The following is a 27,625-nucleotide window of genomic DNA, read 5'->3' on the forward strand; positions in this document are numbered from 1 at the left end:
GTTTTGACTGTGGTGAGAGTCCAGACACCGAGATGCTTCGCTTGTAAATCTGCCTTCAAAGTATTTAAACTGGCATGATTTCCACTCAGTGATCAGGCTTACATTCATGAAAAGCCTGAGGTGGTTTCTGGCATATGAGTAATTTAGACTGATGTTAAACAACTGACAGATTTTGCATATGATTTACAATGTGCCACAAAAATGTTTGCAAGAAATATGAATGAAGGGAGTTTTTATGAAATGAGGGAAAATTAACAAAAACATCTGAAAAGACGTCTGTGGGAAAAGCATATCTTATCCCTGATGAACAAATGTGCAAGGCTAAATGACAAACACCTTACCCCATGTTTTCATTCATTAAAAGTGACGTTTTGCTTCTTGTCTGCAGTTGATACTAACAAATGATCCAAGACACACAGTGGTTGTCAAATAAAAATGATATGATGTACTGTTTGGAGCAGACTGAAACACTATTGAGAACTCGTAGCCTGGCCTAGAGCGATGTATTTTTCCTCCAGGTAAAGAAGGCCTACTCAGCTGTTTGGATGTAACTTTCAATGTACATCTGTAGAATGTAGAAAACATCCATAAAACTCAGTCCTATATACTGTATGAGAGGCTGGGGGAACCGGAATAAATTTTTTAACCTCCACTGGTCAATGGACCCTTTGGCAGCTCCATCAATATGACTCATGTTGTGCGGACAACCTCTGTTCCAACCCACAAAACTTCATTTTAAATTCTGGGCCAGACAACAAATACTGCATGTCATACAAAACTGAAGGGATGTGCGAGTAAAATGATTTTCCATTTAGTATAATGGTGCAGCATAAAAAGCTCTTTCTCAATTTTAAATGAATTACGCTATATGATGCAAGAGCAAGGGTAGAAAGGCTATATGTGATGTTGGCAAAGACTGCGAGGAAAGTGTTGTATCTAAATTTGAAATAACTTAAGGATAAAGTGGAGTGGGATATTGGTAAAATGTACCAACATGGATTATGAAAGTACAAATGATCATTTCCCTTCTACCTCCTCAAACTCCAAAGAATCTAGGTGATAGTATAGTACATGGCCAAATTAATTATGGGCTGAAATCCCTCCTGAATTCTCAAAAGCTGTGTGATCATATTATTGTCATATCAAATTATCATTTGCTAAGTTAGTTAATTATCACCCTGTCGGATGATCATATTCACATCACATCTCAAGTGTGAGAGCCGATGCAATTAGATTAACTTACACACAGTATGAAAAGAATTTATATCTGCACTTGTGTTAAGAGGCAAGGCACATCACCTTTGATTTTTGTGAGCATCAATGTTTGAGAAGATTAGTTTAATGACAGGATAATGTGGATGCTGTCAAAACTTCACTCAATATGTCAGCAATGCAAAAGCCTTCAATGATTTGAAACATGCCTTGCAACACTAATGATCCTGGCAAGAAAAATCGCTCAAGCATGTTTACAGAACATTTCAAAAGATCAGATGAGAGTGGTGCTAGTATGTGGCAAATCATATGAGTCACGTGACAAACACAGTTGAAAGAAAGGCCAACTAGAGACATCATCTGATCATTTGTGATCTACTGCTAATACTGTATTTGGGGGGGGGTCCTTTTCAAATGTTTCTTTGTTTTTTTACCTATATGCAGCTGAAATTTGGGCACAGGTGACTTGTGGTCTATTAGGACCTTTATTGTTGCAATAAAGTTTATAAATATAATTACGTTAAAGAGTCATTTTCCTTTAGGTGCTTGTATTATTGTAGCTACATCTACCATGTGAATGACTTTTGGAAGCGGATTAGTAACTCTGTGTCTCCAGCTTTTTATATACAGTCTATGGTCTGCAGTTGTACCTCTTGAACGCACCCTGGTCCACTACCGGAAGTGGAGTGACGCTGGCGCGGTTGTTGAAAACAAACCCGGGCAGACGTTGTTGACATGACACTGGCAGGCAACCACCAACTGAACTGACAAGCCTTAATAGCTGATGAAGCTTTTTCATCTGTTTTTTACAAAGGGAAACGCAATATACACCGGATATGGAGTTATCTCCCCTTATAAAGAAAATAGGTAGGCTAACTTAGTAGCTAAGCAAATGTAGCTTAAGATTAGGGTGCTGACTTTACCTGAACTAATTAACAAAATGTATTCGCCGCTTGCATGCTTGCTAACAATAGCAGCTCTTTCCAAATTCATCTTTTTAATTTTTATCTGGTAGATGGCTGTTTTCGTTATGTATATTGTTACCAAATAATGTAGAGTTGTAGCTAATTGATGACGCTAACGTTAGCTCAGGACCCCAAGTACCTTCCACTTCACTCAACGCTAGCTAACTTGCTAGTTAAAAACAAAACTTCGGCAATTCTGCAACAATGTTTCCTCACAACTTACCACTTTGTTTTCTACAAACCTTAGGCCACTCTTTGGTGGAGATAAGAGTGCGAGCATTGAAGAGCATCATATGTAAGCTGGACCATTCCCTGATTTCCGTCTCTGACATTGTCCAAGAAAAGATGCTGTTTGTGTATCTTCTGGAGTGGTTTAATTTCCCCGAGGTGCCAATGCAGGAGGAGGTCCTTGAGTTGCTCACAACTTTATCAAAGGTAAATAAGTAAATGTCTTACAAGAAGATAATTCTGAAAGGACAGTGGCCTCAGGGGAACAGTTCTAGATCTATTCAGCAGCTGATCCTATGAATGTGTAGCAGAGGAAAGTAGACTGATAAACTGTACAATATATTTGGTCTTGGTTTGAGCCTATATCTGTAACAAAGCTAACCAGACTTAGGTCAATCAAAAGAGGATTATTCTTTGCCTTTTCCAATCTATAGCAGGTTTTATGCCACTTTTGACTCTGCTCAAACCACAATCATAATTTACCTTGCAAGAAATACTAACAGGGGCATAATGACGTAATGATGACACAGTGATGTCTGCCCAGTGACATTTTGATGCCAATACACATGCAAAGTGCTATTATTGTGCTCCATCTAACATTACACTGAACACTATATTTTCCATTTCATGACTATTTGCTTTGTCATTATGTCTTCCAAGCATCCAAGTGCAGCCCAGATGCTAAGAGACGTTGGGGCGGTGGACTTCCTCACCCAACTGTCTCCTAATGTGGAGCCCAGACTGCGAGCTGTCATCAGTGGAACCCTGGACCAGCTGTTCCAGCTACCTGATCTACTCCCCAGTAAAACAGTAGTTTACTCACTTGGACCGCGTAATACAGCTCCAACAGGTGTTGCATGTTCAGCCAAAAACATGTTTGTGTTTAGAGTCTGTCATCTACAAATTACTAAATGCTCATAATGTTATGTGGGTGAGGATGATACAGATTGTAATTTTACTTGGCACACGTTTCATCAAACATTTGTGAAATGTTATTTTAACAAATCAGGTGTCTCTGCTTTAGCCCCTACAGTATTTCTACCTGAAGAGGATTTTCCTAAAATGGGCTATTTCCACAAGAGTTTGCCAGCCCATACAGATGTACCACCTCACAAGATAGCAGGTAGCAGTATTTTGAAAATATAATCCCAAAATTTTGTAATGTGCTTGGTTTCATCTTGAAATTTGCTTCTTATTTTTGTCCCAAAGTAAAGTGTCTGTAAATCATTTTGTTTTACAGTGCATGAGTCTGTGAGATGTCTGAGGTTTTCCGTGTTTCCTTGGCTGACTTTGACAAACACAGACAGACACATACTTTCATCAAATGAGAGGTGAGAGATAGTACATGTCTATAACTAATATTCTAATATGTGCCTAATTAAAATGCAGTGTAAAATTAACAAAATAATGATTTCATTAATCAACTTCACAAGTCTGCAGTCTTGTTAAATGACTGAATATTGAATATATCTGCTTTAATTATTTTGAAACAGTTCTCTGAGGAGCAACAACTCAAACCTGGTGCGGACCACATGTGATCTTCTGTGTGATGTCATTATGCAAGACTTTCCTGCTGAGATCTTCCTGCAGAGGCCAAGTATTGCAAAGGTACCATCGCAACATTACCATCATCTTGGTTAAAACATGAATAATATGAAAAATATGAATGAAAAGAACAAACCTAAAGCACTACCAGACAGATACTGCGCTGCAATGGTTGCACTTCCCTTCATTAACAGTCACAGGTTTGATCCCATGCTATAACAGGTCATGTCTGAATGATTGCTATTTATATCACCTTCAAGTTAAAGTGGGTTTTCTTAGCGTCGACTCTAATGTTACACTGATTTCAGATACGCTCACAGAGCACTCTATTAGGAAATTCTACACCTGTTTATTCATGTAATCATCCAATCAGCAAATCATATAGCAGCAGTGCAGTGTATAAAATCAGGCGGATACAAGTCAGGAGCTTCAATTAATGTTCGCATCAAACATCAGAATTGGGGAAAAAAAACTGTGATGTGATCTCAGTGACTTTGATTGTGGCATGATAGTTGGTACCATATGGGCAGGTTTGACTGTCTCTGAAACTGCTGATCTCCTGGGATTTTCTCACACAAAAGTCTCTGGGGTTTTTACTCAGAATGGTGCGAAAACCAAAAAACATCCAGTTAGCGGGAGTTCAGCAGATGGAAACACCTCGTCGAGGAGAGAAAGGAAAACGGCCATACTGGTTTTAGTTGACGTAAAGGTTACCATACTTCAGGTAACCACTCTTTACAATTGCGGTGAGCAAAAAAAGCAATCTTAGAATGCAGCACACATCGAACCTTGAGGTGGATGAGCTACAACAGCCGAAGACCACGTCAGGTTCCACTCCTGTCAGCCAAGAACAGAAATGTGAGGCTGCAGCGGGAGCAGGGTTAGTGATGCAATCATATCAACATGGACCAGAATCTCAAAGAAATGTTTCCAACCTTTGTGGAGTTCACATCACAAAGAATTGAGGCTGTTTTTAGAGCAAAGGGAAGCCCTACCCAGTATTATTATGTCATTCTTAATAAAGTGCTCGTGAGTGTATGTCATTAAAAACTGGAGTTGAGTTTTTAATCATTTCATTAACTTGTTGCAACGCATTAGAATCGCTCTCACTGCTGTCATTTTAAATTTTAAAGGCTCTACTATATTTGTCAGTCTAAATTCTGGCAACTCTCAGGTGCAGTGTCCATGTTCAAGACAAATCCCTTCATTTGATGGAAAATCTCCACCACCTAAACTCTAAACTTAACAATGCTGCCCGAAAATCTCTCATTCAGTATGGATGTCCAAAGAGACAAAATTAAAGCTGTCATTGAAGATTTTGGTTTTCTACTATCCCAACTGTTGTTCATAATACTTTATATTCTTTTTTTATTCACATCAATTAGATGAAGTGTATTGTTTTGAGGGACTAGTGTGAACACCTCATAATGGATTTATGAGATGGTCACTCTAGCCATTGTCAACATAATATCCTGTCAAATAGTGCCCTTGAACAAAACACCAATTTATAATTCTGTGTCCCTGATCTTGTAGGAGGTTGTGGAGGCCTCTGGGGACTTACTCTGCTTGAGCAGGCACTAGATTGCTGTGAGGGTAGTTTGATCCTGATATACCTCTTGCATGGTGTGAAAGTCCTTGGTGGAGAAGTATCAGATTCTGTAAAAAAAAAAAAAAAAAAAAAAAAAATGGAGGCGTTTGAACTGTCCTCATCGTGGTCTTGTTGGCTTTGGAGGAATCTCAAATGTCTTATATCGCAAATGTGAAGTGTCAAGTTGGTGTGTCCTGTAACTGAACTCTGATACACTCTCTCTCCATCTGTGTAAAACGCGGTGCGCTCTTTCTGATGTATTTACCAGTATCATGTCGGCAAACAAAGTGCGTCTGTTGTCGGAGTCTTCATTTCGTTGGCATAGAAAGAGTGTTGGAGGAGACATTATTTTGCCCCATGAGCCACCAGGAACATTACAACTGTTAATAAAGTGGTGCATTACATTACATTGGTCTCAGGGCAGTATTAGCATACTGTCACCCAGCAGTCTCATCATCAAAAACAAATCATTATGGGAAAGTACTTTTCTTCTTGTGGCTTTACTTGCCCCTCCTTTGAGTTACTAGAGCTATTAAGCTAAATTAAAAGACTTGGATTTAGAGACAAGACATCATTAGCTACAGAGGGTAGGAAATCTGAACTTGGAACAAATTGCCGTTTCAATAATTCAATTCCACTTGCCCTTTTTATTTAGTGAACTTTATTACAACTTTTCTATCACTGTCTGAGGTTTCGGTACTGTTTACACACAGATTTTGTACATTGTTTGTTTCAGTTCGTGCTCTGTTTTTTCTCTACGTAAATAAGCCAATATATTTGCCCAATGATTACTGGTTGTTAATTTCCATTTAAAACTTTTCCATTTCCCTCATTCTCAGTAATATAACACCTCTGATATCCTCTTCTGCTTTCAGAGCCTTCTGTCCCTATTAAGGGTGGGTTCAGGTAAAGGTGAGGCAAGCTACCTCCACTTGCAGGCTCTTTCGTGCCTGCGGCAGCTTTGTGCAGGGCTACGGAGGAGACTGCGCTTTTATCAAGATCCAAGCTTCTACTCTACAAAGCAAGGTAGCATGCTTCATGAGTTAGGCAGATGTACAGATTTTTTTTTTTCTATTGCCGATAGCAATGGGTTTCAGTAGTTATTTTTGTTTGTTTATCCTGTTTGTGTACATACTGTATATTCTTGTAAAGTTACAATCACCAAGTTGCACTTTCATTTTCAAGTGTTTTACATTTTTCAAGTATAAACCTCTAAAGAAACGTTATATATATTATATAGAGTTAATACATTTCCTAGCTATATTTTTCTTCTAATTCAAATAGTTGTAAGAAATTAAAGTTGATTTTATATTATTGCTATTCAGTACTGACTAATTTCTCATAAGGGGGAAATTTTAACATGACCTTATTTAATCTTCTCTCTGCTTTATCATACAACTATGTGCTTTTTGTTCTTTTTGTGGCCGTCAGATCCAGTGTCCCAGAACTCCTCCTTCTCCCACTCCCAGGATGTGCGGGGAACCCAGCGTTCCCAGGCCTCCTCCCCGGGGGGAGAGTGCTCTCCCCGGCCCTCTGTAGTGGGACGCACTGGTCAGAGAGCACGCGGCGATGGCCAAGATGGAGATGCAGCTTCCGACAGGTGTGTCCGTATGAGCAACTCCGAAAAAGAAAAAAAACTGCATCACTTTCTCTGCATGTCTTGAGTAATCATGTTGAGTGAGGGCAGAGATTCACTCAGTTTGGCTTCTGTCTCACCTCTGAGGCATTAGTCGTATTGTGTCAGAACTGTATGTCTCCCTTGCTTGTACAAATAACTTTTTGATATAATTCGTCATTGTAGTCTATTCTGTTCAGCAGACCTTAAGGGGGGTGTTTTTTTTTTGGAGATTTGTGCACAGTAGGATTTTTTGTGGCTTTGATAATGACAAAATTGCTATTGACACCAGGAACCCACACAAGAAGATAAAACTATGTGAGGAAGACTGGGGGGATTTTATTCTTCTTCATAAATATGAATAACACCAGGAGCCCTCTAGCGGCTAGTCAGTAGTGTTGAAAAATCACTTCTGATTCCCGTGATGGCATATTCAGTTTTTATGATCCATCCCTATACAGCTCATACGTCATTCCTTGTATTTGAGTGGTCCAAGCACAGATCATGAATTTACAGTTGTCTGCCTCTCTTGTCTGTGATTCATGCAGTGGCAGCTCGCACAGAGGTGGAGCAGCAGTCCAAGCCCCCAGGCAGACGCCTCAGTCACCTGCAGATGTGGCCCATTTGGAGCTTCCTGACCTGGGAGTTGAAGATGTCCTGGAGCTGCAGTTACAGCAGCTCACTTTGGCCCAGTTCACTGTTGCCATCATGGAGCATGCTATACCACTTCTTAAGACAGGTAAGAACCTTTTGTAGTATTTTTTAAAATAAAGGTGGGGAGGGAGAAAATATTTTTCTAAAATATATAAATCAGTGATCACTCTCTTTCTCCTCCTTTTTTTTTTTTTTTTTTTTGTTTGAAATACTGCAAATACTCCCTCACCTGTTTCCATACATGATGGTATACTACCAGCTCTTGTCAAACAAATTCTCTTCCCCTGCTCTTGTTCTCTTTCTCTCTCGTTTCTCAGAGGGTTCGCATGTGTTCCACCGTGTTCTGGAGCTGCTTTGCGACGCCGTCCTCCTGCTTGGGGACAGTGTTTGTGAGCTGGTCTGGGACGATCGCAGCCTGGTGGGGATGGAGCTGGCAAGTCAAAACACAGCTCATGACAGCCTCTTATGTAGATGAATGGATACACTACACTGAAAAGGGGAACTGGGTTGGCCACCAGACAATTTGCTACAGACACACAGGCATACCGTACTCAACTGTCAAGGAGAACTGAAGGCATGTGATTGAGCTGAATGAATTATATAAGGTTACAAAGGCTTTCTGCTGGTTACAAAGAGCCTCTCACATATACTTCTCGTTGGTACCCATGGGTTTATCTAAGCACAAAATTGTTGGGTTAGTAAATGTCTTCATTTATTATGTGTATGAAGTCCACACAATGGATTGTGTTAAACTTCTGTGTGTGTTTTTTTACCATGCAGAATCATTTGTTATCCTCCCTGACTGTTTAAAGAGTATGTTCCTCTGCAGGGGGACTTATACACTTGTCAAGCCCAGGCCCCTCTGGCCCTCTGCTGTTTAATACATGCCCAGAGCCTTGCAGCCTGAGAACTGTTTTGTCATCTTTATGTGGAGAGCAGCTTTTCCGTGCCAGACCTCTAGGTTTTTCCTATGGGAATGGGCAGAACTGTTTATGCCAGCCACAGCAATGCACAGGGCATCTACTGCCCCCTCCTGGTATTTATCTTCTATTGTTCAATTTCTGCTCCCAGAACAAAGTGGCTGAGAATAGATTGTCCCAATTTATTCATACTGAGATAGGGTGGATCTGTATCTCGTCCCAAAATAACCCTGAAATCTGATTACATTCAATTCCTAACCCCTGGAACGAACAATTTTTCTCTTGGCTCCCAGCCAGTGGCTGTGCGTCAGTGTGTGTCTATGAATGTGAACATGCACGTGATGTGAGCACGTGTGTGTGTGTGTGTGTGTGTGTGTTGGCGTGTTTGATTGGTATGTGTTCTTTTGGTTACATTTCTGTCTGTGTGTGTTTATAGAAGGAGAAGCTGCAAGCCTTCTTGGAACTATTGGGGGATATCCTGAGCTACCATCAGAGCTACGCAGCAGACGTTACCCACAGTTCTCAGGTTCACCACAGAATGGCCTACACAGGCACTGCCATATTCACCATCAAACTCCTGCAGACTGTCCTCCCTCCTGAGAAGGTGTGTGTGTGTGTGTGTGTGTTTTTGACCAAATCTGTTATTACTTTGTGTGACTTCATAAAAATCAGAGTCCTTTTTCTCACACAGGCTTGTGACAATCTCCCAGAAAGCACTGCAACAGCTATGTTCCACCTATGCTTGGACACTTCATTGGGAACTTTATTACCCAGCATGCAAGAGACAGCAGTCGCCTACTTGGAGCAGGTGAACTCTGATAGCCATGACCTCTACAGGCAGGTGACCCGTGCTGCCCTCTGGATGGAGTCCGCTTGCAGCTTTCTCAAAGAAGCACAAGCTGAGGTATGAGCTATCTTTTATAGACATACAACATTCACTTCTTTAAGTAAAAAAAAAACAAAAAAAAACACACATAACATAAATATAAGTCAGGTTGTAGTGAAACCTGTTTGGCCTGTGATTCATATATGCATTATATATTACATTCCTTGATTTATTTCTTCATCAAGGGAGAAAAGAACTGGTTGGAGTTACTGGAGCTGGCAGACCAAGCCATAGACGGACTCCCGTTTCACCAGCACTTACCCATCGTCAAGGAATGTGTTCACATCTGCTCTTACCTGTAAGATGCTGTAAAAATCATAGTTTCTTGCGTTGTAAAGTCGGTCACTTCTTATTCTGTTTTTAGATATTAAATATTTTATGCTACACTCTTTTGTTCGTCCATCATTAGGTGGAAGTTTGATGAGCCCAGTCCGCTCCTCCAAACAGAGAGTCAGAGACTTCTCCTCAAGCTGCTGTCTCATCCCTTACTGCCTGTCAAGACGGAAACATACACATGCGCTCTAAGCCTGGTCAAGGTCAGAGAAAGCCATCTTATATAGACAGGCAGAGTTTAAATAAGTGTACAGAGCAATAAATAATGTACCAGAGCAATAATGTGGGTCTGTTGGGAGGGCCACCCATATGTAAATAAGTTGGATTAAGATGGATGAATCACAGCTCTTTGACAGTGCTCTATAAAAATACCACTTGACATTTGAAATCGGTCTTCCTTTTCATTTTACCAAGCACTGTCTAGAGTGCATGGCTACATTTAAAGTGAATTGGAGCTCTCGTATGCATGCACAAGTGAGAGGATAGCGACACTTCATGATGTGCTTTGGTGTGATTACATACACCCCTAGGACTGCCTTGGCATCCAGTATGTGTCACGTCAGGAACCAGGAGCCTGTGGTGGAGTCAACTTCCTTCTCCACCACAGGGTGCTCTATGAAATAAGCGCTTTCGGACTCCAGGACTCTGCAGAAAAGGTAGGTGTTCTTGGCACTTGTACTTGTAAATTAGAACCTATTTGGCACTTTGGAGTGAGGTCATTTTGGCTGCTTCTGTGTCAGGGTTTAAAGGAATAAATCCAGTCAAATACAGGTACTCATGAGAGTAAAAGCGCTGGGATTATTGTGTGTTGTATGTGGATTTAGATTTAAAGTAATGTTATTGTACATTACTTTAAGGTCATGCTAAAATATCAGGACTTGCTGGTGTCATGTAATTTAGATGTTTAAAAGTCTGTCATTTACAGTACCTCCTAGTAAATGTTTCATCAGCAGTGCCTTTGTAAAATCAGCAGTTTACTTGTGATCTATAGGTGAATGTTGCTGCCAAGGATATCCTGCTATTCCTGCTCAAGGGACGATTGATGATGACAGCATCAACCTGGGACAGATTCAATGAGGCACTTTACCCGGTCATGCCCATATTACAGGTGTTGTGCTCTCTGCGGAGGCTGCGTTGTATTTGTACTACAGAGCTCATAAAGCAGCTTCATGTTTGGAACTTATTCCATTATATTTATGGAGCGGGGTGGGGGTGGAGTGGTTTATGTTCTCCACAATCAAAACAGCTATGATCAAAAGTGCAATTTTAGCACTCTTGGGCCACAAAGCCTGCATATTGAGCTGCCAGTGAGAAAAAATTTAGTTATTCTCTCATTTACATATTCTGTGTTATATTGTTTCCTTTTTGGGTGGAAAAAAAAAAAAAACAAGCTTTTATTAATTGTTCAGTTTCAGGCAACAGAAAGCCTGGAAATTCTTCATGAATATACATGAGATTTTGACTAGGCTGTCAAGTGTGATTTAATTCAAGGAGGCCATTCAGAGATGGGCCCGCCATGTCAACAAGAGACGAAATGAAACCACCCGTAATCAAAGCGATGCATATTTTATTTACTGTTGTGCTGCTTAGCTGGAATTCCCCATTGTTAGCTCCATTGTCTGCCAAGGCAGTCTGAGAATTGTGTGTATCCGTGTGTGTGTGTGTGTGTGTGTGTTTGTATTTGTGGCAGGGTTACGCAGGCACCGAAGAGTCACTTGGAAACTGTGTCCTGCTGATAAGTGACATGTCGGACGTGGCAAGAGACAAGACGTTTCCAAGTACAGTCAAGCTAAAAGCAGCGCTCCGACTCCTTTTCACTAAACAGCCCGCGTGAGTCAGGCCTCTGGGTCTTCCTTTTGTCATTGTTTGTATTTATGTGTCTCTGTGTTTGTTTAGGTGTTCGGTGCCTGCCTGGATGTGTGCGCATAATAATATGTGTCTGTGATGGTATGTTTCTTCTGAGTGAAGTCATTGTGTGTGTCTGAATATTTTGCTTTACAAACACTTGGGATGGACATATTACCGCTGTCTGTTACTGTCAGGCGATGTGCTCATCAAGTCATCTAAATGCTCTGTGAGGCCTGTGTAAAACAGCGATTCAGTCCCAGTCTATGAATATTGATGGAGATAGAAATTAACACCAGACACTGGCCAGGAGACAAGCCTTTCGAAAATTTTGGCAACAGCTAATAGATTTGTCTGCCCTGCCAGCCACTTTTTTGACAACTAATTGTCATTTGGATGCTGTATTAAAAAAAAAACATGAAAGGCTGGTAACACTTGCAACTGTGTATCAGTGCTCTGATGAAGATAAAACACTGGTTTATCACCTAAAATTGTGGTTTTATGCTGTTTTTAAATCATTGTGATTTTCAATGAAATTCTCAACTCCAAACAGTGTGAGAATAGCAGCAGTGCAACAAATCCTTCCACACCTAACCAGCGCTGATGACGCTCAAACAGCCAGACCAGACATGGATCAGACGGTGACCTCCGCACTGCCCGATCTCTACTGTCTCCGAAACCCATTAGACATCTCACTGGATACAAGCAACAAATCTGTCCTTAAGGTATAAATTTAAACACAGAGTAAGACGAATGCACTCGCATACACTTGTTATATAGACAGAAATAAATGCTCACTTAACGTGTGTTTAATGTTCTCCAGGTGGAGTCTGTGGAGAAACTCTTTTGTATCCTCTCCTCAGACACTGTTGACATCTCTCTGAGAAGATCAGCTTCAGAACAGCTGTCTGTGGTGCTGCAAGGTGAGTTACCTGTAAGAGATAAAAGAATTTCAACTAGTGACTGGTTGCACTTTGCAACTCCTTCCAACTTCTGTGCTTTTGATCCCACTAAGCATCCTCTGTATTTTTCATAGTTGTACCTGCAAATCTGTATCACTGCAAAGTGTACAAGCAGTGCGCCAGAGTGCAGTTGCTAAGAAGTCACATCCCTATAACACTTGAATTGAGAATGATATTGAGCTCGATATTCCATAAGGAAGTATAATGTCTGAATTGAATTGTCGACCACATAAAACTAAATAAAATGCCTGATCAGTGTTCTAGATTCAATTTTATGCACCTGATAAAATTAAAAACAGCAACAAAAAAGTTTTTGTGATGCATAAGTGACACCACCATATGTTGTAGAAAAGCAGTAAAAGCAAATTGTTGAAGATTATTATTATTATTATTATTATTATTATTATTATTATTATATTATATATGTTATCGTTAGTTGAATTGTTATCTTACTTCCCTGCAGACACAACGATGCACCCAGTGCTGAAGAATCTTGGAATAACAGACAAAGTCATTTCTTTCATAATGGCGAGTGTCTACGGCAACAAGGTAATGAATAAATAAATTATTGAATAAATAAATAAATAAATGCTTGGCAAAGTGATAAATAATTAAATAAATAATTGCTGTTAAACTGCATAAAACAAGCCCTGTATCTCATCTCTTATATGTGCTCATGTAAGTACATGTGCTGCCAGAAGATGTGCAGGAAAACCACTGAGGCGTGCATGATAGAGGGATGAAATGGCCTGTATTAATAGTGTCAGACAGGCCCTGGTCAGCAGGGATTTTTGCCCTCTAGTTTCTGCAGTCTGCTGATCATTTCCAGGCCTTGAATCAGACGCTGCTAACAGGGGTAATTGTCCAGCATGTATGGCTACATGGAGGTGGAGGAACAGGGCCACAGAGAATGACTTGTCTCAGCTAACAAGGGTGTATAAGAGGGATGCCTGCAGGTTGTGTTTGTCCCGACCCTCCATTGCCGCCAACCTGCACAGTCACTAAATTCGGATTTAGCTTATGTGAAGTGACAGTAAAGAGATCCCGCGCATTTGTATGTGTGAGACGGAGCAGGAGGAGACGGAAAGAAAAAGTGTGTGTTTGTTTATGTTTTCCCTGCAATTAAACACCGAGTGCGTATGTTGCTGTTCTCCCCAGAGCATGGATTGCCTGCTGGAGCCTTGTATATGTATCCTGAGGAAGCTGGTGTATGCTGATCCATCTCTGAGGCACAGCCTGGCACAACGCAACCTCCTGCTCCTCACATTGCTCAGGGGTACATTCACAAGACAGCTCATTAAGTAACAGCTCCACACGTTGTGTTGTGTAGCTCCAGGGCACATTCTCAAAAAAAGATGACAAGGCATCCATTGATGCATAGCTTTTAACCATGTTGTCACACTGTAGTAAGTGGCAGATTAGTATGATGCAACTGGTAGCTATGGAGCTCATTTATTTGCAATACTGCAGCTTGTAAGCCCCTCAATTTAAATCAGAAGGCATTACATTGAAATTACAAAATCTTGTTTTGATTGTGACTACCTTTATAGTTTTTGGAGCGTTCTAAAAGTCTGAGATCACTTTCCCATTCAAGTCAATGGGAAACTTTTGGACTGCCAGGTTTTTATACATTACAAAAGTAATGTTTGCACAGCTCATTTTGAAGCTCTCACTTGTATTAAAACTTCAGGCGCTTCATTTGAGAGTCATCATGATATCATAACATACGCAAAGCCAGTAGTGGGGGGGGGAGTGGGGATTCCCAAAAGTGTTTGTGTCTCTAATGAAATTTCAAATATGAAATTCTTATAAATGTGTTCATGAAGTAGAGAGATAAAGTTTAGGGTGTGGTTATTATGTTTATTGCTTATGTTGTGTCTCCATTTTAGCCTCCTTGATATTGAAGGAGAACAAAAGCAGTGGAAATGAGATTGCTGTCCTGATGAGTTTACTGCTACTTGATGAGATTGCTAGCATTGAAATATGGTGAGTTTCTTCTCCTCTGTGCAGGCTTTCTCCACGCTTCTAATAACAATGTGTACGTCCATGCAGCAGTTTGTTTTACTAGATTCTTGCCTGTTACATTAGGTCGGACAAATCCAGGGCAGATGTGACTCTCGCACCGTTCTCCCTACCGCTGACAATAATACGCAGGTAAGGTGAGCCATTAAGTTGTGAGGGGCAACCTTTACAGTTGTGTCAGGGCTCCCTTCCCCTCGTCAACAGCACCTTACAATCAATATTCACAACATTTTATTCCTCTCCTTAATTTTCTCCCAGGTATAACATCCCATTCCAGGCAGCAAGTCATCACGCTGTCAGCCCGTACTGCTGCGTCTTGCCTTCATCCTCTGGCCTCCTGACCCTGGCCCCTGCCCGCCAAGCTCTACAGGTAGCCTGGAACACTGCGTGGCATTCTGGGATTGATAACCTCCTTGAGGAGCTGCATGACACCTCTGCCGGGGTTCCTGAGTAAGAGCTTTGATGTTTCTTACTTTCATGACCGGAGAGTGTAATTTTGTGTTGTTGTGTAGCAGCTACGACAGAAAATAGATCGGAGACCAAGGCAGACTGATGTCCCTGTATATGATACTTTAATACTAGTACTAATAATACGAATAAGATTTTCCTTATACAAGATAAGAAAAACTTCAAATTGCCAGTAAGAGAGAAATTTTAGAAAGATCAATAACAGATAATAAATATATACAATAGATATTTACAAAAACTTACAAAATAGCAGCATATGAAGCATAAATAGCAGCATATGAGCTATAGTGCTTATTTGTTACTTTGCAGTATATTCATTTATCTGTTGAGAATAAATCTTTCCCAAGATTTCCTGCCCTGTGTTTAGATGACTCTTCTATATTTTTTGTTTGTTTGAGGCACAAGATGTTGGATTTTAGAGGAACTGACCAGATCAACATTTCCATATGAGGATTTAAAGAAAGAGCCTGCTACATATCACATTAACACATTGTTCTCTCTTATGGACAACTGTAAGGAAGAATTGGTTTCAGAAGGCTTGGTAATCTTGTGTTTCATCTGTCTTCATTTACTTCTAATGTGACCTAATTCAAACAGATGAGAATGTCTCTCACACGGTTTCATCCAGCTTGATTACAGCAAAGGCGTTTAAAGCACACCATAGATGGATCAATCTGTCCAAAACTGGATTTTGTACAGTTTTGTCATTCGGAGTAAAGCATATATTTAGGATGTCATTGAAAATTGAGAGGTGGATTTGCTATTCTGTCTAAAGTACAGCTCTGTGCTCAAGTTTACCTTTGATGTTATTGTTGTGTCTTATTATAAAGTTCAAGAAAGCACAGGATCTTTTTTTTTTTTCTTATTTTTTTGACATAGTTTTGACAGTTTCTTGAGAACTGCCTCTTGATTTTAGCTGGTATGATCACTGCTGCCTCTGCTTGGTTTCAGTTGCAAGTGATTCTCAGAAAACATCTCTCTATGGATGACTCATAAATGTCTCATCCCTCCAGATTGATGATCAAATATGTTTGTTAATGCAGTCATTAGTATGCTACTGAGGTTGCTGCTTATGCAACATACTTGTCAGCACATCAATAGTCATGTAATCTGATTTTTGAATATATTTTTTTTAAACCATTTACATTTTGTTCCTTACAGTTTTCATCCTGACTTGAAACTGACAGAAGCACAGGTTCTGTCGCTGAAAGCGATGCACATTCCCGCTGCGCTGCAGGACTGCATCCAGGCCATCGCCACAGCGGCAGGACACAGTTCTGTGACCTCTGCCCTCTCCAGGCTCAGCCTCTACTTGCTGATTGACAGATTGGCCCTACCTCACATCCCCACCCACAGCTGCAGAGGCACCCTTCACTCCCTCAGTTGGCAGGCAGCAATCACCAGGTACTTTGCATACAAATCTAAAGGTTCATGTGCTGTAGTTTCACACACTAATAACCAAGTCAGTAAATATGTCTTGTTAAGATTTATGAATTAAGAAAATAATGGAAGGGTTTTATGGCTGCTATTATTATCACTGCTGCTGTAGATCTAAACAGTACTTGCTGTGAACCAAATGTTTTCCATTGCTCAGTGAGCACAGTATGGCTTTGTCTTTTGCCTCATTTTGAAAAATTGACATGTATTAATGGCATTAAATGCCTTTTCTGTTTACCATGGCCTGGAATGACTATTAAAGCTTCCTTGAGGGAGTATGATACTTTATTATTATTTAAATTTGGACCCTTGATTGATGTGTACATTTCTTTAGTTCTTTTCTTTAGTTTTGCTTGGTGTTACCATGATTGTTTTTTTTTTTTTTTTTTACCATCAAACAATAAATAATACATTTGTTCTTTATTAAAGTATTACAATTATCATCTTTCTTCCTCAAACAGCTCTAATCCTAAAGCTTAACGTAAAAATTGAAATGATTTAACTCATTTCTTATGTAATAATGAAGAAAAAAAGAGCAAGCCTTTAATGAAAGTGTTTTCAAGTATGTTAATTATTTGATTTCATCAGTTTATCACCACCACCTTCCAGAGACTAGGTTTTTCCTATCTAATGGCGTATATTGTATACATGTCAGTGGTATGTCCATTTAAGATTTCCACTGTGCAATGATGTTTTCCAACGGAATAAGAAAGAAAACAAAGACGAAAAATGGGGAAAAGATTGGTGGATAAAACCTCAGCTTCTTTTTCTATGTACTTCAGAACATGTTATTATCCAGTATCTTCCTTTTAACCACTTTCTCTCCCTCTTGTTGACACGGTCTGTGTCTCTTCCTCTCTTCAGGTTTCTCCAGGTGCGTCCAGCCTGTGTCGAGGATGAGAGGTTGCTGGTGGGCATTGTTGCATTTTTGAATGCCTACTTCAGACAGATGCACACTGAGTCTGCATCTGGCCCAGAGGACAAGGACCTGCGCTGGATACTGGAGCTGCTTCTCAACCAGGTACAGGCAATTTACACTCTCTGGTCAAGTCTGAAAGTAAAACCTTACCAGAGAAGTACCGTATTTCCTTTTAAGGTTTAGGTTTAAAGGGATATTTGAGTTTTTTGCGACACTGGCATTACATTGAATCCTGCGGTTGGAGATTTCCCAGGTAGCCAGCAGCCCCCTATCAATACATATTATTTTATCTTATTCATACGTACTGCTGTACCTTACCTTTGGTGTGTGTATTGTGCCTGTACAATATATGTGTGAGCATCTCTGTTCGCTAGTAATCTGGTTAGACACTGTCCTCTCCAACACAGAGGGTTATATACCTGTAATCAAAGCTTTAATAGATCACACACCGTCAGACAAGCCAAACATATTACTCTCTCATAACAACAGAAAAGCAGTATCACAGCGTTCCACCTCAGACCTGCGGCAGAGATTATTTCCTGAGCTCTTAAAACAAAGTTGGATTCATACTTTTGCCCGAGGAGAAGAATCACCACACTGTTTTAGTGAGGAGAGCTGCTTTTAGGATTTAATCAGTCTCACCTTGGCTTTCTCATTAATGTGTGTGTAAACAATAAGCCCTCCCCTGGCAGCTAAAGCAGACTCAGATTGAATGCCTGGTAGGGGTGAGCAGCTCTGCTCTGCTCCAACTTTCCTGTAATTACTGAGCTGTTTCAGGAACATCTGTCGCTCCCTACACTTGCATTAACTATCTGCTCAGTGTGCGCTGCTCAGTAAGAAATTCTGCATCTGAGTTTTGAAGGGAGAGAAGGAATACACCTGTCAGCCTCCTCCACATCTTCCCTCTATGGGTCAGTTTGTTTGAACTGGATAAGAAGATAATTCCAGAACATTTGGTTCTGTACTATTAATCCACTAAACTGAATAACCTGTCTGAAGATGTGTATCCTCCGTGTATGCAGTAACGCAAAGCACAAAAGGAAAACAAAAACTGATAACACATTCATAAGTTTTCGAAACTAAGCATGTAAAACAAAGTGAAATTAAGTTTATAAAAAGGCAAGCAAATATGTACTCTCACATTTAAAATGATGTAATCCAAAATAATTAAATAAACTCGACGAACAAACCAATTATCCATTCATCTATCGATTATCCAGGAGACTGTGTCCCTCCTTAATTTGCTGCTCGTTGTGGAGACCCAGACCTCCACTCAGAGCCCAGGGGAACCTGAGGAACTGAAGAACCACATCAGCCAGAGACTGCAGAGAGAACTCACCAGCTTCTTTAAAACCTTACTCCTCCGCCTCACACACACCGCTGACAGGTAAGAGGATTCCACAACAAAGTCAAACTGAGGGCAGTTGAAAAGGTCCTTCATTTCGTCTTCTATTACACTTTAAATATCAGCTGTAAAGTTGCAAATGAAAGTTCATAAGTTCTGTGATAAACTCACTTCTTACATCATCATACTACAGTGGGTATGAATTTATTTTTTATTTGCTTATCAAATATAAAGTACTGAATTCTGCATTGTCTGTCGCTCAGGGCCGCCAAGGCACAACTGACCTTCAAAGACCCTTCTTCTTCCAGCAATATGCCAGAATATTTCCTACGTCAATTCCTTCTTCATGAGAAATAAATGAATTATTACTCTGTTCGTTTATTAGAATGTATTGGAATGTACTCTCAGGTAATGCTTTTCAGCCTTCCTGTGGGGTTAGTAAATTGATTAATATCCGGAGGAAAAAAGAGACTGAGGAGTTCTTCCACTGGAGGGGAAGTGCTTATTTCAGTTAATTTGTGATGGAAATGCTACTAGCTTGTTCATTTGGAACACGACAATGAATGCCAACACACATAAAAAGCCACACATTTATCATAAGGAATTGGTATGCCAATTGTCTACATTCTCTTTTTCTCTTTTTTTTTTCCACCTCTTGTCTTGTCTCCTGTCTGTCTGGTGTGCTTGTATTTTTCTCTTTCTCTCTCTGTCCTTTCCTGTCTGTCCAGGCTATGTCTGGCATTAGCAGGTCCCTTCAAGAGCCAGCTGGCAGTCTGTTTGCTTCGCAGCCTGCGGGTGTCTGACGCCCCACGTTTCTATGGCCTTCCCAGCCTAGAGAGGACACTGCAGGGCATGGTCAGCCTGACTGCCCAGCCTGGCTGGAGCTCCCACTGCCCTGACCTGGAGCCGATCTCCCTCTGCTCCAAGTATCTCAGCGGGCTATTAGAGGTGTGTGCTTGTGCGTGAGCATGTGCTCGTGAATGGCATGTGTGTTCAGCTCTGCGTCTGCACAGTATTATGCATATGTTCATGTGTTACATGGGCATATGCAAGCCTGTCTCATCAGAAATGAGACTGCCCTACAGAAATGAATAAAACAAAAAGCACAGTACTTTCTGAGGAATTAATTAAAATTAAGAAAAATATGGTTATGGGACATGAATCACAATAGGAAAAAAATCTCATTGATTAGATATGCCACACTGTGAAGATGCTGATGAGATTAATCAACCTTGCCTATTCCATCTGTTCAGTTGTTCAACAGTCCATAAAACAATAGTGTAACACGGTTTAGACCAGCTTGCACAGCAGTCCTCAACACAGAGGTGTCCAAACTTTTATTTTTTCTTGGGATTGAAGCTCCCAGTGGAATAGACTATTCTGTTTACACAATGAGCAGCTTTTATTAGATGAAGAGGGAAGGTTAATTTCCTTTTCAGTCAACATCTCCAGTAGCTGCTTCATAACAATCGGATATCTAACTTTTTCACCTCAGCCTTCTCAGCCCTCTGACCCACCTCTCACCCAGGACTCCTGGCACTGTAGGGCCCTAAAGCTCCGCAGGCCTTGGGCTCATCTGCTCTTCAGTGCAGTCCCACATCCTGATGGCACATCAAAGCAAAAATAATTAGTCTCTGTTGTATTTAGCTTTTCGGATGTAGTGAGTTGCATGACAAGTATACAGTACTCAGTAACTCAGAGAAACAAGTGCTCTTTGTTCAGTCAACTGACTTTGTCTTTGTTGTTCAAATGACAGAAACTGGGAGCAACATGTGATAACAACCACTTACCATATCTAAATAACGTGCAGTTCTGCCAGCCATGTTTTCATAGGATGAGAAATTCTGGATGGGAAACAATGAAATACATGATAACACTGCATTGCTCTTTATTTCACTGTTCCCAGTATAATCTGTGTCCTTTGTGCAGGTGATCTCCTCATTTTATGTTGAGTGGGGAGGCAACTCCATGTCTTTCATGGGCAAAGGTGTGACAAAGAATGCTGTCATCTGCTTGCTTCACCTGTCCCATGAGATGTTGGCCGAAAAAAACAAGGACAAGGCAAGTGTCACTGCTTACAGCGCTATGAGGACGCTGGTGCAGAACCGACCACAACCATACTATGTGCTGTAGATAGTTTTATGTACTTATGAGTCTACTCTTTCGGCAGACAATGAGCACAGTACTAGACAATATTAAAACGTTTTAGAATTAAACACAAACACTTTGTTTTTTCCCTTCCCTTTTGTTCTGCCTCAGGACTTCATTTCCCAGTGGTCTTTGGGAAATGAGGCAGCTGCCGAGGAAGCTAGTGCCTCTCATCTCGGTTTGGCTTGGCTCATCCCACTATGGGTGGACCGAGATCAAGAGGTGCAGAAAATCTCTATCTTCTGATTTTTATTCAGTATAAACTCCTTCTCTCATAAAATGAAGTTTCTAGATGCTTGGCTTTTGGGACAAGATGAAACCCTAAAGAGTTGCGCAAAAACTCGCAGACAAAAAGAAGCACATGACAGCTAGTCATACCAAATTCTCTGTCTCCAAAAATAACTTCCCACATAAGTCAGTCTAACAGACTCCCTTGACAAGGTAGACTCTGTCTTTGCCATCATCAATTTAAATCCTTGTCTAGTCTTATGAATACCAATTTCTAGCCAAATTCACATTTAATATTGCTATAGATAGGTTTCTCATAACATTAGCAGTTTCCACCTTGTTTTGAGGTTATTGTCCTATATCCTTCTCTTCCTGTTTCTCTCTCTGCCCTCAAACATCCACTCCAATCTGTGCCCCCCCCCCCCCCCCCCAGTGAGTTTGCCCAGTTTGGGTTTGGGTGGAGCTCTGTCCTCGGTGCCCAGCGGGTGCCAGGCTCTGTGCGCTAGCTGTCAGAACATCAGCGGAGGTCTGTGGGGCACATTGCTCAACATTCTCCTGGATCAGCAGGAGAGCAGCATGGTCCGCAGGGAGGTAGGATGTTAGAGCTGCAACTGCGCTCTCTGTCTTGTCTGAACAACCCATTTTTATGCCGGGCCAAAATTGAGAGCACTAGACTGTTAATTTTCATATTTGCAGAGATTATTGACAAAAGCAAATTGTCAAAACTGTTGCTGCTTTGTCCTAAAATTACTTTTCAGTTTTAACTCTCGTTCACACAACCATCAGACACAGTGAAAGCACGGCATATTTCACTTTGACTTAATCAATGGTCAGAAAATGTGGTTGGCCTCTTATGTATTACCAGCCAAACACAGGCAGATGGCAGTGTTGCTGATGCAGTCTAACTTGACCCAGTGTGTGTGCGTCTCCTTCTTTGGTTTGTGTACCCAGGCTGCATTTATCCTGCAGAACTTGCTGGTGATGCCCATGCCTGCCAACGCAGAGGAGGCCAAGGACTCCCACTGGCAGGTCAGCAGCTCTGCCAGCCAGTTAAAAAGCTTTTATAGACCATGAACTGTTTTCTCTCTGCTTCTGTTTCTGTTTCTATCCCCCCCCCTTCCCTCCCATCCCTAACTCCTCTCTTATTGAGCCCTGCAGGGTTCAAACCAGGGGTTGTTTCTAGAATTGAAGCAGTACTTGGGCGCAGGTTTCCAGTTCTCACATCCAAAATAATTAAGTTTCAAACACCAACTGCATCTTAATTTGGGATGTCATTACTCGCAAAGGGAGCTGTATGTCAGAGGTGATAAAATCTTCTTATCTTTTAAAAGCAAGGCTTGCTGTTGACAAAATCTGATCTAGTTGTAAGTGCCAGAAAAATGTTTATCAAGAGAGATATTCATAGCACAAATCAGGCCACATAGAAGGAGAAAAAAAAATAAAACTCTTAGATTCGGTGTTTGCCATGCAGGGACTTTTAGGGGAGAAAAAACAACAAAAAAACTAGGACACAAATCGTCATCCAGTAGATGTGAAATGCCAGTCATATCACTGCCATGACTAAACTTAACAAAGTAAATTTCACTTCAAATATAGATCTAGTGCAGAAAAGGTTAACCCCTCTGTGTTCAGTCCTATTTCTCATGTCTGTTCCTTTTGCTCTGTTCCTATTAGTGAAAAAAAATCTGTGGAAGTGATACAACAATTTTCTGGGCTCTCATGTCTGCGTGCAACTTTCCCACATTCACCCTCTCCTCTTCCAGCACCCGTGTGTCCATGATGAGGTGTCTGGTGTCTCTTTGGTGGGTCTTCCAGCGCTGCAGGCTCTGCTCTACCACTGTCAATACTTCCAGCATGTGGCTCTCTCTGCCTCCATTTGTTACAGAGGCAGGTACATGTTCCACCTACAGCCTCGTGCTGGAGCCAGCAGTGGCACCGATCCTCAGGAGAGTGATTCACTGGGTAGGCTGTGCCTCTTGTATCTATGTTAAATTAACATACAACATACAAAAAAGAGAAACCAGTTATAGCTTTGATAATATGGATATGAAAACTTGTGATCAATAGTTGTATTGTTGAAATTTTCCTCCAAATTTGTCTTTTATTTTCTACCCATAAATAAAGTGCTCTTTTAGTCTTGGTGTCATTGTGTGAATCTGCTTGTCTAGATTCGGAGAACTCTCTGTGGTTCTGGAGATGCGACCCACCAGCACCCACCATCAACTCCAGCAGACCCTCCAGCTCCCTGTCTACATCCAGCACTGTGGTCAGCGAGGCTCTTGTACCTTCTGATATAAACACCAATAAATAAACAGCTCAGTTTAAGTCAAGTGGATCCTCACACCTTAATGTTTTCCGTTACAGATGAGAGGTTCAGGGCCACACACCCCTAAGGCTCTCTCCTCGTTGAGCATCTCGGAAGACGCCCCTGCCAGCAGGCTGATGGCTCAAGGTACTACAGAGAGAGTGTGTGTACGTGTGTGTGCACACGTGCATTCACAGTCATAGTAACACTGCATGGTTTAGTACTTCATACCATATGAACCTTCACATTTTCCTTGAGAAGCAGTGAAGCCTCATTGTGGTCGGCGATGATTATAAACTAAAGCCATTCCCCACGTTTGTGTGTTTATATTTCCATCTTACATACACAATTTGAAAAGTAGAGCGCTGTTCTCCGATATTTTACCTCAGTTTGATGTTTTTGATTATGTGGTCAGAGTATCTCCAGTCACAGACAGAGACATGATTCACACAGTGTGTGTACCTTCGGGAAGGCTTCTCTATTAGCTGTCTATTGATGTGTCTCATAGGCCAGAGTGACACAGACACCAGCGACTCACTTACCTCCCAAGACTCCCGACAGGGCGAGCCCTCGGCCGTGGAGCCCGTTGTCATGGTAACTCCCGACCTTCTGACGGCCCACTGTGGCCTGCTGACTAATCTGCTGGCCATCCTGTCAGATTTCACCCTCACTGCCATCCGACACAACCGGCTCCTCCAAGCCCTGGCCAGGTAACAGGACACATGCTCAGTGCACATAAACATAATATAATAAAACCAAAAAGATTTCTTGTACAACAAACACACAGTGTTTCAAACACTTCAACTCTTTTAGTTCAGTAGACATATCAAACTTGTTCTGCTTGCAGGAGTTTTCTTCAGTGTAAATAAGAGATCATAAAGTCAATACTTTGATCCCTGGTAACATACTTTAGTCATTTTTTTTTTTTATATATAATAATGAAATATGTGTATATTTTATTCAGCAGAGAATTCATGTTAATTGTAGCCTTAATCAGCTCTAGTTTATAAAATTGCAAACACACACTTCTTCCATCATGTTTCTTTTCTTCCTCAGTCTGGTGGATGTCAGGCCCATTGAGAAATGTCTGACTGAACTGAAGACACTCAACGTCCTACCAGGAGAGAGAGAAAACATCAAGAGCCAGGTAAGGAACACAATGATAGACAGCTTTTTTTTTTTTTGTTATTATGACTTGCCACTAAAAACATGGACTGGTACGTTTCAGTGTCAGTTTCAGTGCAGCAGTGTGAAGCTGTCTGAGGGTACCTCCAGATTTCAGTGTGGGTGGAATACTCAACAAGCTCATACCACTGCTGTTCCAGCCAGGAAAATTAACTTTTACTCATTCTCGCTATGCATTAATTTTCACCTTTTCCTCCATCCTTACCCGCTCGATAAAAGCTGTGCATGTGAATCTGCATTGTATGTTTCGTGAATCTGTAACAATTTCTGCCCGTGTGTATGTGTTTCTAGCTTGTCACCCTACTTCAGTTCCTGTCCAGCTTCTCTAAGCTGCTGCAGTCATGTGTCACAGTGAGCCAGGAGCTGATTCCTAAACTGGATTTCCTGAAACAGCTGTTGACCACGCTGGTTGCAGTGCTCATGCTGGACATCAAAGGATTAGGTCCGAATCTTATGTTAAATTCAAATTTAAATAAATAAAGTTGGTAATAATAGCCCAAAAACATTTCAAAATGTTCACCATGTCCCATATATGTACATATATACACACTACCCTGTATGTCACAACAATCCTATCCCTAGTCCAATGTAGACATTTATCCCACTCTATCTGCAGTGTGCCCCACAGAGTGATCTGTGTGTGACTTTGTGGCTGTCTTGTGTCATAAAATTTGTGACTCATGCTTTCCCCTCTTCAGATGCAGGTACCCGGGACACGGTTTGTGCATGCTGGGCAGACGCGTTTATGCTCCTGGCTACTCTGGTGAGGAGGGACAGCTCAGCAGTGTACCCATCTGTCTCCGCTGCGCTGGGGAGACGCTGGCGGACATTTGCAGGTACACAGATACTCAGTTCTGTGTGTGTGTGTGTGTGTGTGTGTGTGTGTGTGTGTGTGTGTGTGTGAATGAGTAAAAGTGACAAAATTAATTATTCATTATTTATTTAATTATTTGTACCATTGAATTAATTTGAATCATACATTATAGATTACTTCTCACAATTTGAAATAACAGATTATTGTTTACTTTGGTAACGTTTAGGTGCTTCATTCAGTTTAAAATACCCACTGCACTTAAGGAGTCAAGATCTTGACACATGATGAAATTGGGCTGTAAAATCATTTCTCCCTCAATTCATAAAGGCTGATAATCATGATTAGGGTAATTATGCTGATTGCAGCAACTCACTAAATCATCAGGATTAGCATTTTAGGTTTTGTGCAGCCTTAATTCTGGTTCAAACAAAAGAAATTATATCATAATAACACATTTGTTGCATCATTACTGTGTGTATTAACTTCCCTGAACAGATGCTGGGATAAGATAATTGCATCCTGTCCTTATACCACCTCCACTCCTCCCACTCATCTTCTTCTGTGATTAATGGTGGAGCGGAGAAATGCGAGGAGTCCAGTAAAAGATGAATGCTGAGCCTTTGTCCATGTATTTATGTCTGTGTGTACATGTTTATGATATTCGGGTGTCTGCATACACATTCAAATGAGTTGTGTTTTTCTTCACTAGTGCATACTGCCTCAGTCATGGACAAGTAACCAGCTGTCAAGGGATTTAAACAATGTATTTGCCATTTTGTCTTCTTGTTATTTAGTCTTCTTATTATTTTTTATTTTTATTTTCCCTTCTGTGTCTGCAGGAACTTTATCAGTGTGTGTGACTGAGAAGTTTGCAGACCCTCTTCTCCACACAGTGGCTCTGCAGTTTCTCTGTACAATCTTCACAGAGGAAGCAAAGAGTCGGGGTGTAGAGGCCACAACCCCGAACTCTAAGTACGCAGCTGCTTTATCCGACATTGTGAATGGTCCCTCAGCCAGCCAGCTGTGTGAACTGTTACTGCAGGTACGCAGAGGTGGCATGTGATAATCTGTCCAGACCTTGGTACACAGTGGAAATTAGAATTAACTAAACTTGATTACTTTTCTATGTGCAAATATGTATGTGTTCATGGCAAAGTTACAGTAGCTTTAATGGTATTTACTGTATATAGTTCACGCTTATGCGCAATGGTCACTGTGTCCCTCTGTTGATGCCAGAGTTTTGATAAGAGGACCCTTCAGGATCCTTTAAAGAAGCTGACAGCCCGAGCTCTGACGACACTGCTAGCATGCAGTCCCACAGCTCAAAACCATGCAGCCAAAGGTAAATCCCAAAACCTCAGGCAAGCATTAGTCTGTCACCTATTTTTCTTTTTTACTACTTTTTCTTTTACTCCTTTAAATTAAAAATGAGTCACCAGCTTGTTTTCTTTCGTGGTTCCCCATAAGACCCACCTAGTGGTTTCTTTATGTTAACCAAAATTAGCAAACCCTGTCCTGGAAGCTTCCAAAAATGCTACATATTTAGTTTAGAAAATGACTATTATCTTCATTGCATCTCTCAACCAATTGCTTAGTTTACCACCATAAATTAGAGCTTTTTTTATGCGATTATGGTGCATATCTTTATTTTCAATCTTGACATAATTAGTTGTTAACTGAGTTAAATCTGTATCATTTCATCCTACTCCGAACCTCTGACTTTGTTGTGTTCCAGCCGGTTTAATTGACAGCTGTGTGGAGCAAATGAAGCAGACTTACTCCCAGCTCCACCTGGAGTCGGTCCGACCCGGCAAGGCTTCACACCGCAAAAAGGTGAGCAGAGACCGGCTGGAAATTTCCAGTCTCAGCTTTTCTGTGCTGCCAGTGTTTTTTCCATCGGGTAGAATAACAATCTGAATTCAACATGAATGAGTTTTTGGATAAATGTTATGAACATCGACTTACTCTTCTTGAGCAGTAAATGTGCAGTAAAGGGTGTTT

General features: G+C 41.0%; 1 protein-coding gene across 1 annotated transcript in view; it reads left to right on the plus strand.

The window, feature by feature from the left end:
- Positions 1-1,948: 1,948 nt before the first annotated feature.
- rttn (rotatin) overlaps positions 1,949-27,625 on the plus strand; it is a 31,774-nt gene continuing 6,097 nt past the window's right edge. The window contains exons 1-42 of the mRNA XM_022744244.1: positions 1,949-2,079; positions 2,425-2,612; positions 3,066-3,255; positions 3,454-3,528; positions 3,646-3,736; positions 3,899-4,013; positions 6,414-6,564; positions 6,970-7,138; positions 7,702-7,892; positions 8,125-8,240; positions 9,164-9,331; positions 9,419-9,631; positions 9,799-9,911; positions 10,023-10,149; positions 10,477-10,602; positions 10,938-11,054; positions 11,637-11,776; positions 12,345-12,516; positions 12,615-12,714; positions 13,217-13,302; positions 13,912-14,029; positions 14,643-14,739; positions 14,842-14,907; positions 15,034-15,225; positions 16,405-16,647; positions 17,545-17,701; positions 18,820-18,986; positions 19,673-19,892; positions 20,874-21,005; positions 21,204-21,318; positions 21,757-21,911; positions 22,272-22,349; positions 23,084-23,282; positions 23,489-23,586; positions 23,685-23,772; positions 24,134-24,335; positions 24,682-24,772; positions 25,102-25,252; positions 25,509-25,646; positions 26,464-26,666; positions 26,861-26,966; positions 27,360-27,457. Of these exons, the coding sequence (XP_022599965.1) occupies positions 2,049-2,079; positions 2,425-2,612; positions 3,066-3,255; positions 3,454-3,528; positions 3,646-3,736; positions 3,899-4,013; positions 6,414-6,564; positions 6,970-7,138; positions 7,702-7,892; positions 8,125-8,240; positions 9,164-9,331; positions 9,419-9,631; positions 9,799-9,911; positions 10,023-10,149; positions 10,477-10,602; positions 10,938-11,054; positions 11,637-11,776; positions 12,345-12,516; positions 12,615-12,714; positions 13,217-13,302; positions 13,912-14,029; positions 14,643-14,739; positions 14,842-14,907; positions 15,034-15,225; positions 16,405-16,647; positions 17,545-17,701; positions 18,820-18,986; positions 19,673-19,892; positions 20,874-21,005; positions 21,204-21,318; positions 21,757-21,911; positions 22,272-22,349; positions 23,084-23,282; positions 23,489-23,586; positions 23,685-23,772; positions 24,134-24,335; positions 24,682-24,772; positions 25,102-25,252; positions 25,509-25,646; positions 26,464-26,666; positions 26,861-26,966; positions 27,360-27,457 (5,793 nt within the window). The 5' untranslated portion in view covers positions 1,949-2,048. The remainder of the gene's footprint in view (positions 2,080-2,424; positions 2,613-3,065; positions 3,256-3,453; positions 3,529-3,645; positions 3,737-3,898; positions 4,014-6,413; positions 6,565-6,969; positions 7,139-7,701; positions 7,893-8,124; positions 8,241-9,163; positions 9,332-9,418; positions 9,632-9,798; positions 9,912-10,022; positions 10,150-10,476; positions 10,603-10,937; positions 11,055-11,636; positions 11,777-12,344; positions 12,517-12,614; positions 12,715-13,216; positions 13,303-13,911; positions 14,030-14,642; positions 14,740-14,841; positions 14,908-15,033; positions 15,226-16,404; positions 16,648-17,544; positions 17,702-18,819; positions 18,987-19,672; positions 19,893-20,873; positions 21,006-21,203; positions 21,319-21,756; positions 21,912-22,271; positions 22,350-23,083; positions 23,283-23,488; positions 23,587-23,684; positions 23,773-24,133; positions 24,336-24,681; positions 24,773-25,101; positions 25,253-25,508; positions 25,647-26,463; positions 26,667-26,860; positions 26,967-27,359; positions 27,458-27,625) is intronic.

Source organism: Seriola dumerili, unplaced genomic scaffold (genome assembly GCF_002260705.1).
Source record: "Seriola dumerili isolate Sdu_G_001 unplaced genomic scaffold, Sdu_1.0 BDQW01000079.1, whole genome shotgun sequence".
Taxonomy (NCBI): Eukaryota; Metazoa; Chordata; class Actinopteri; order Carangiformes; family Carangidae; genus Seriola; species Seriola dumerili.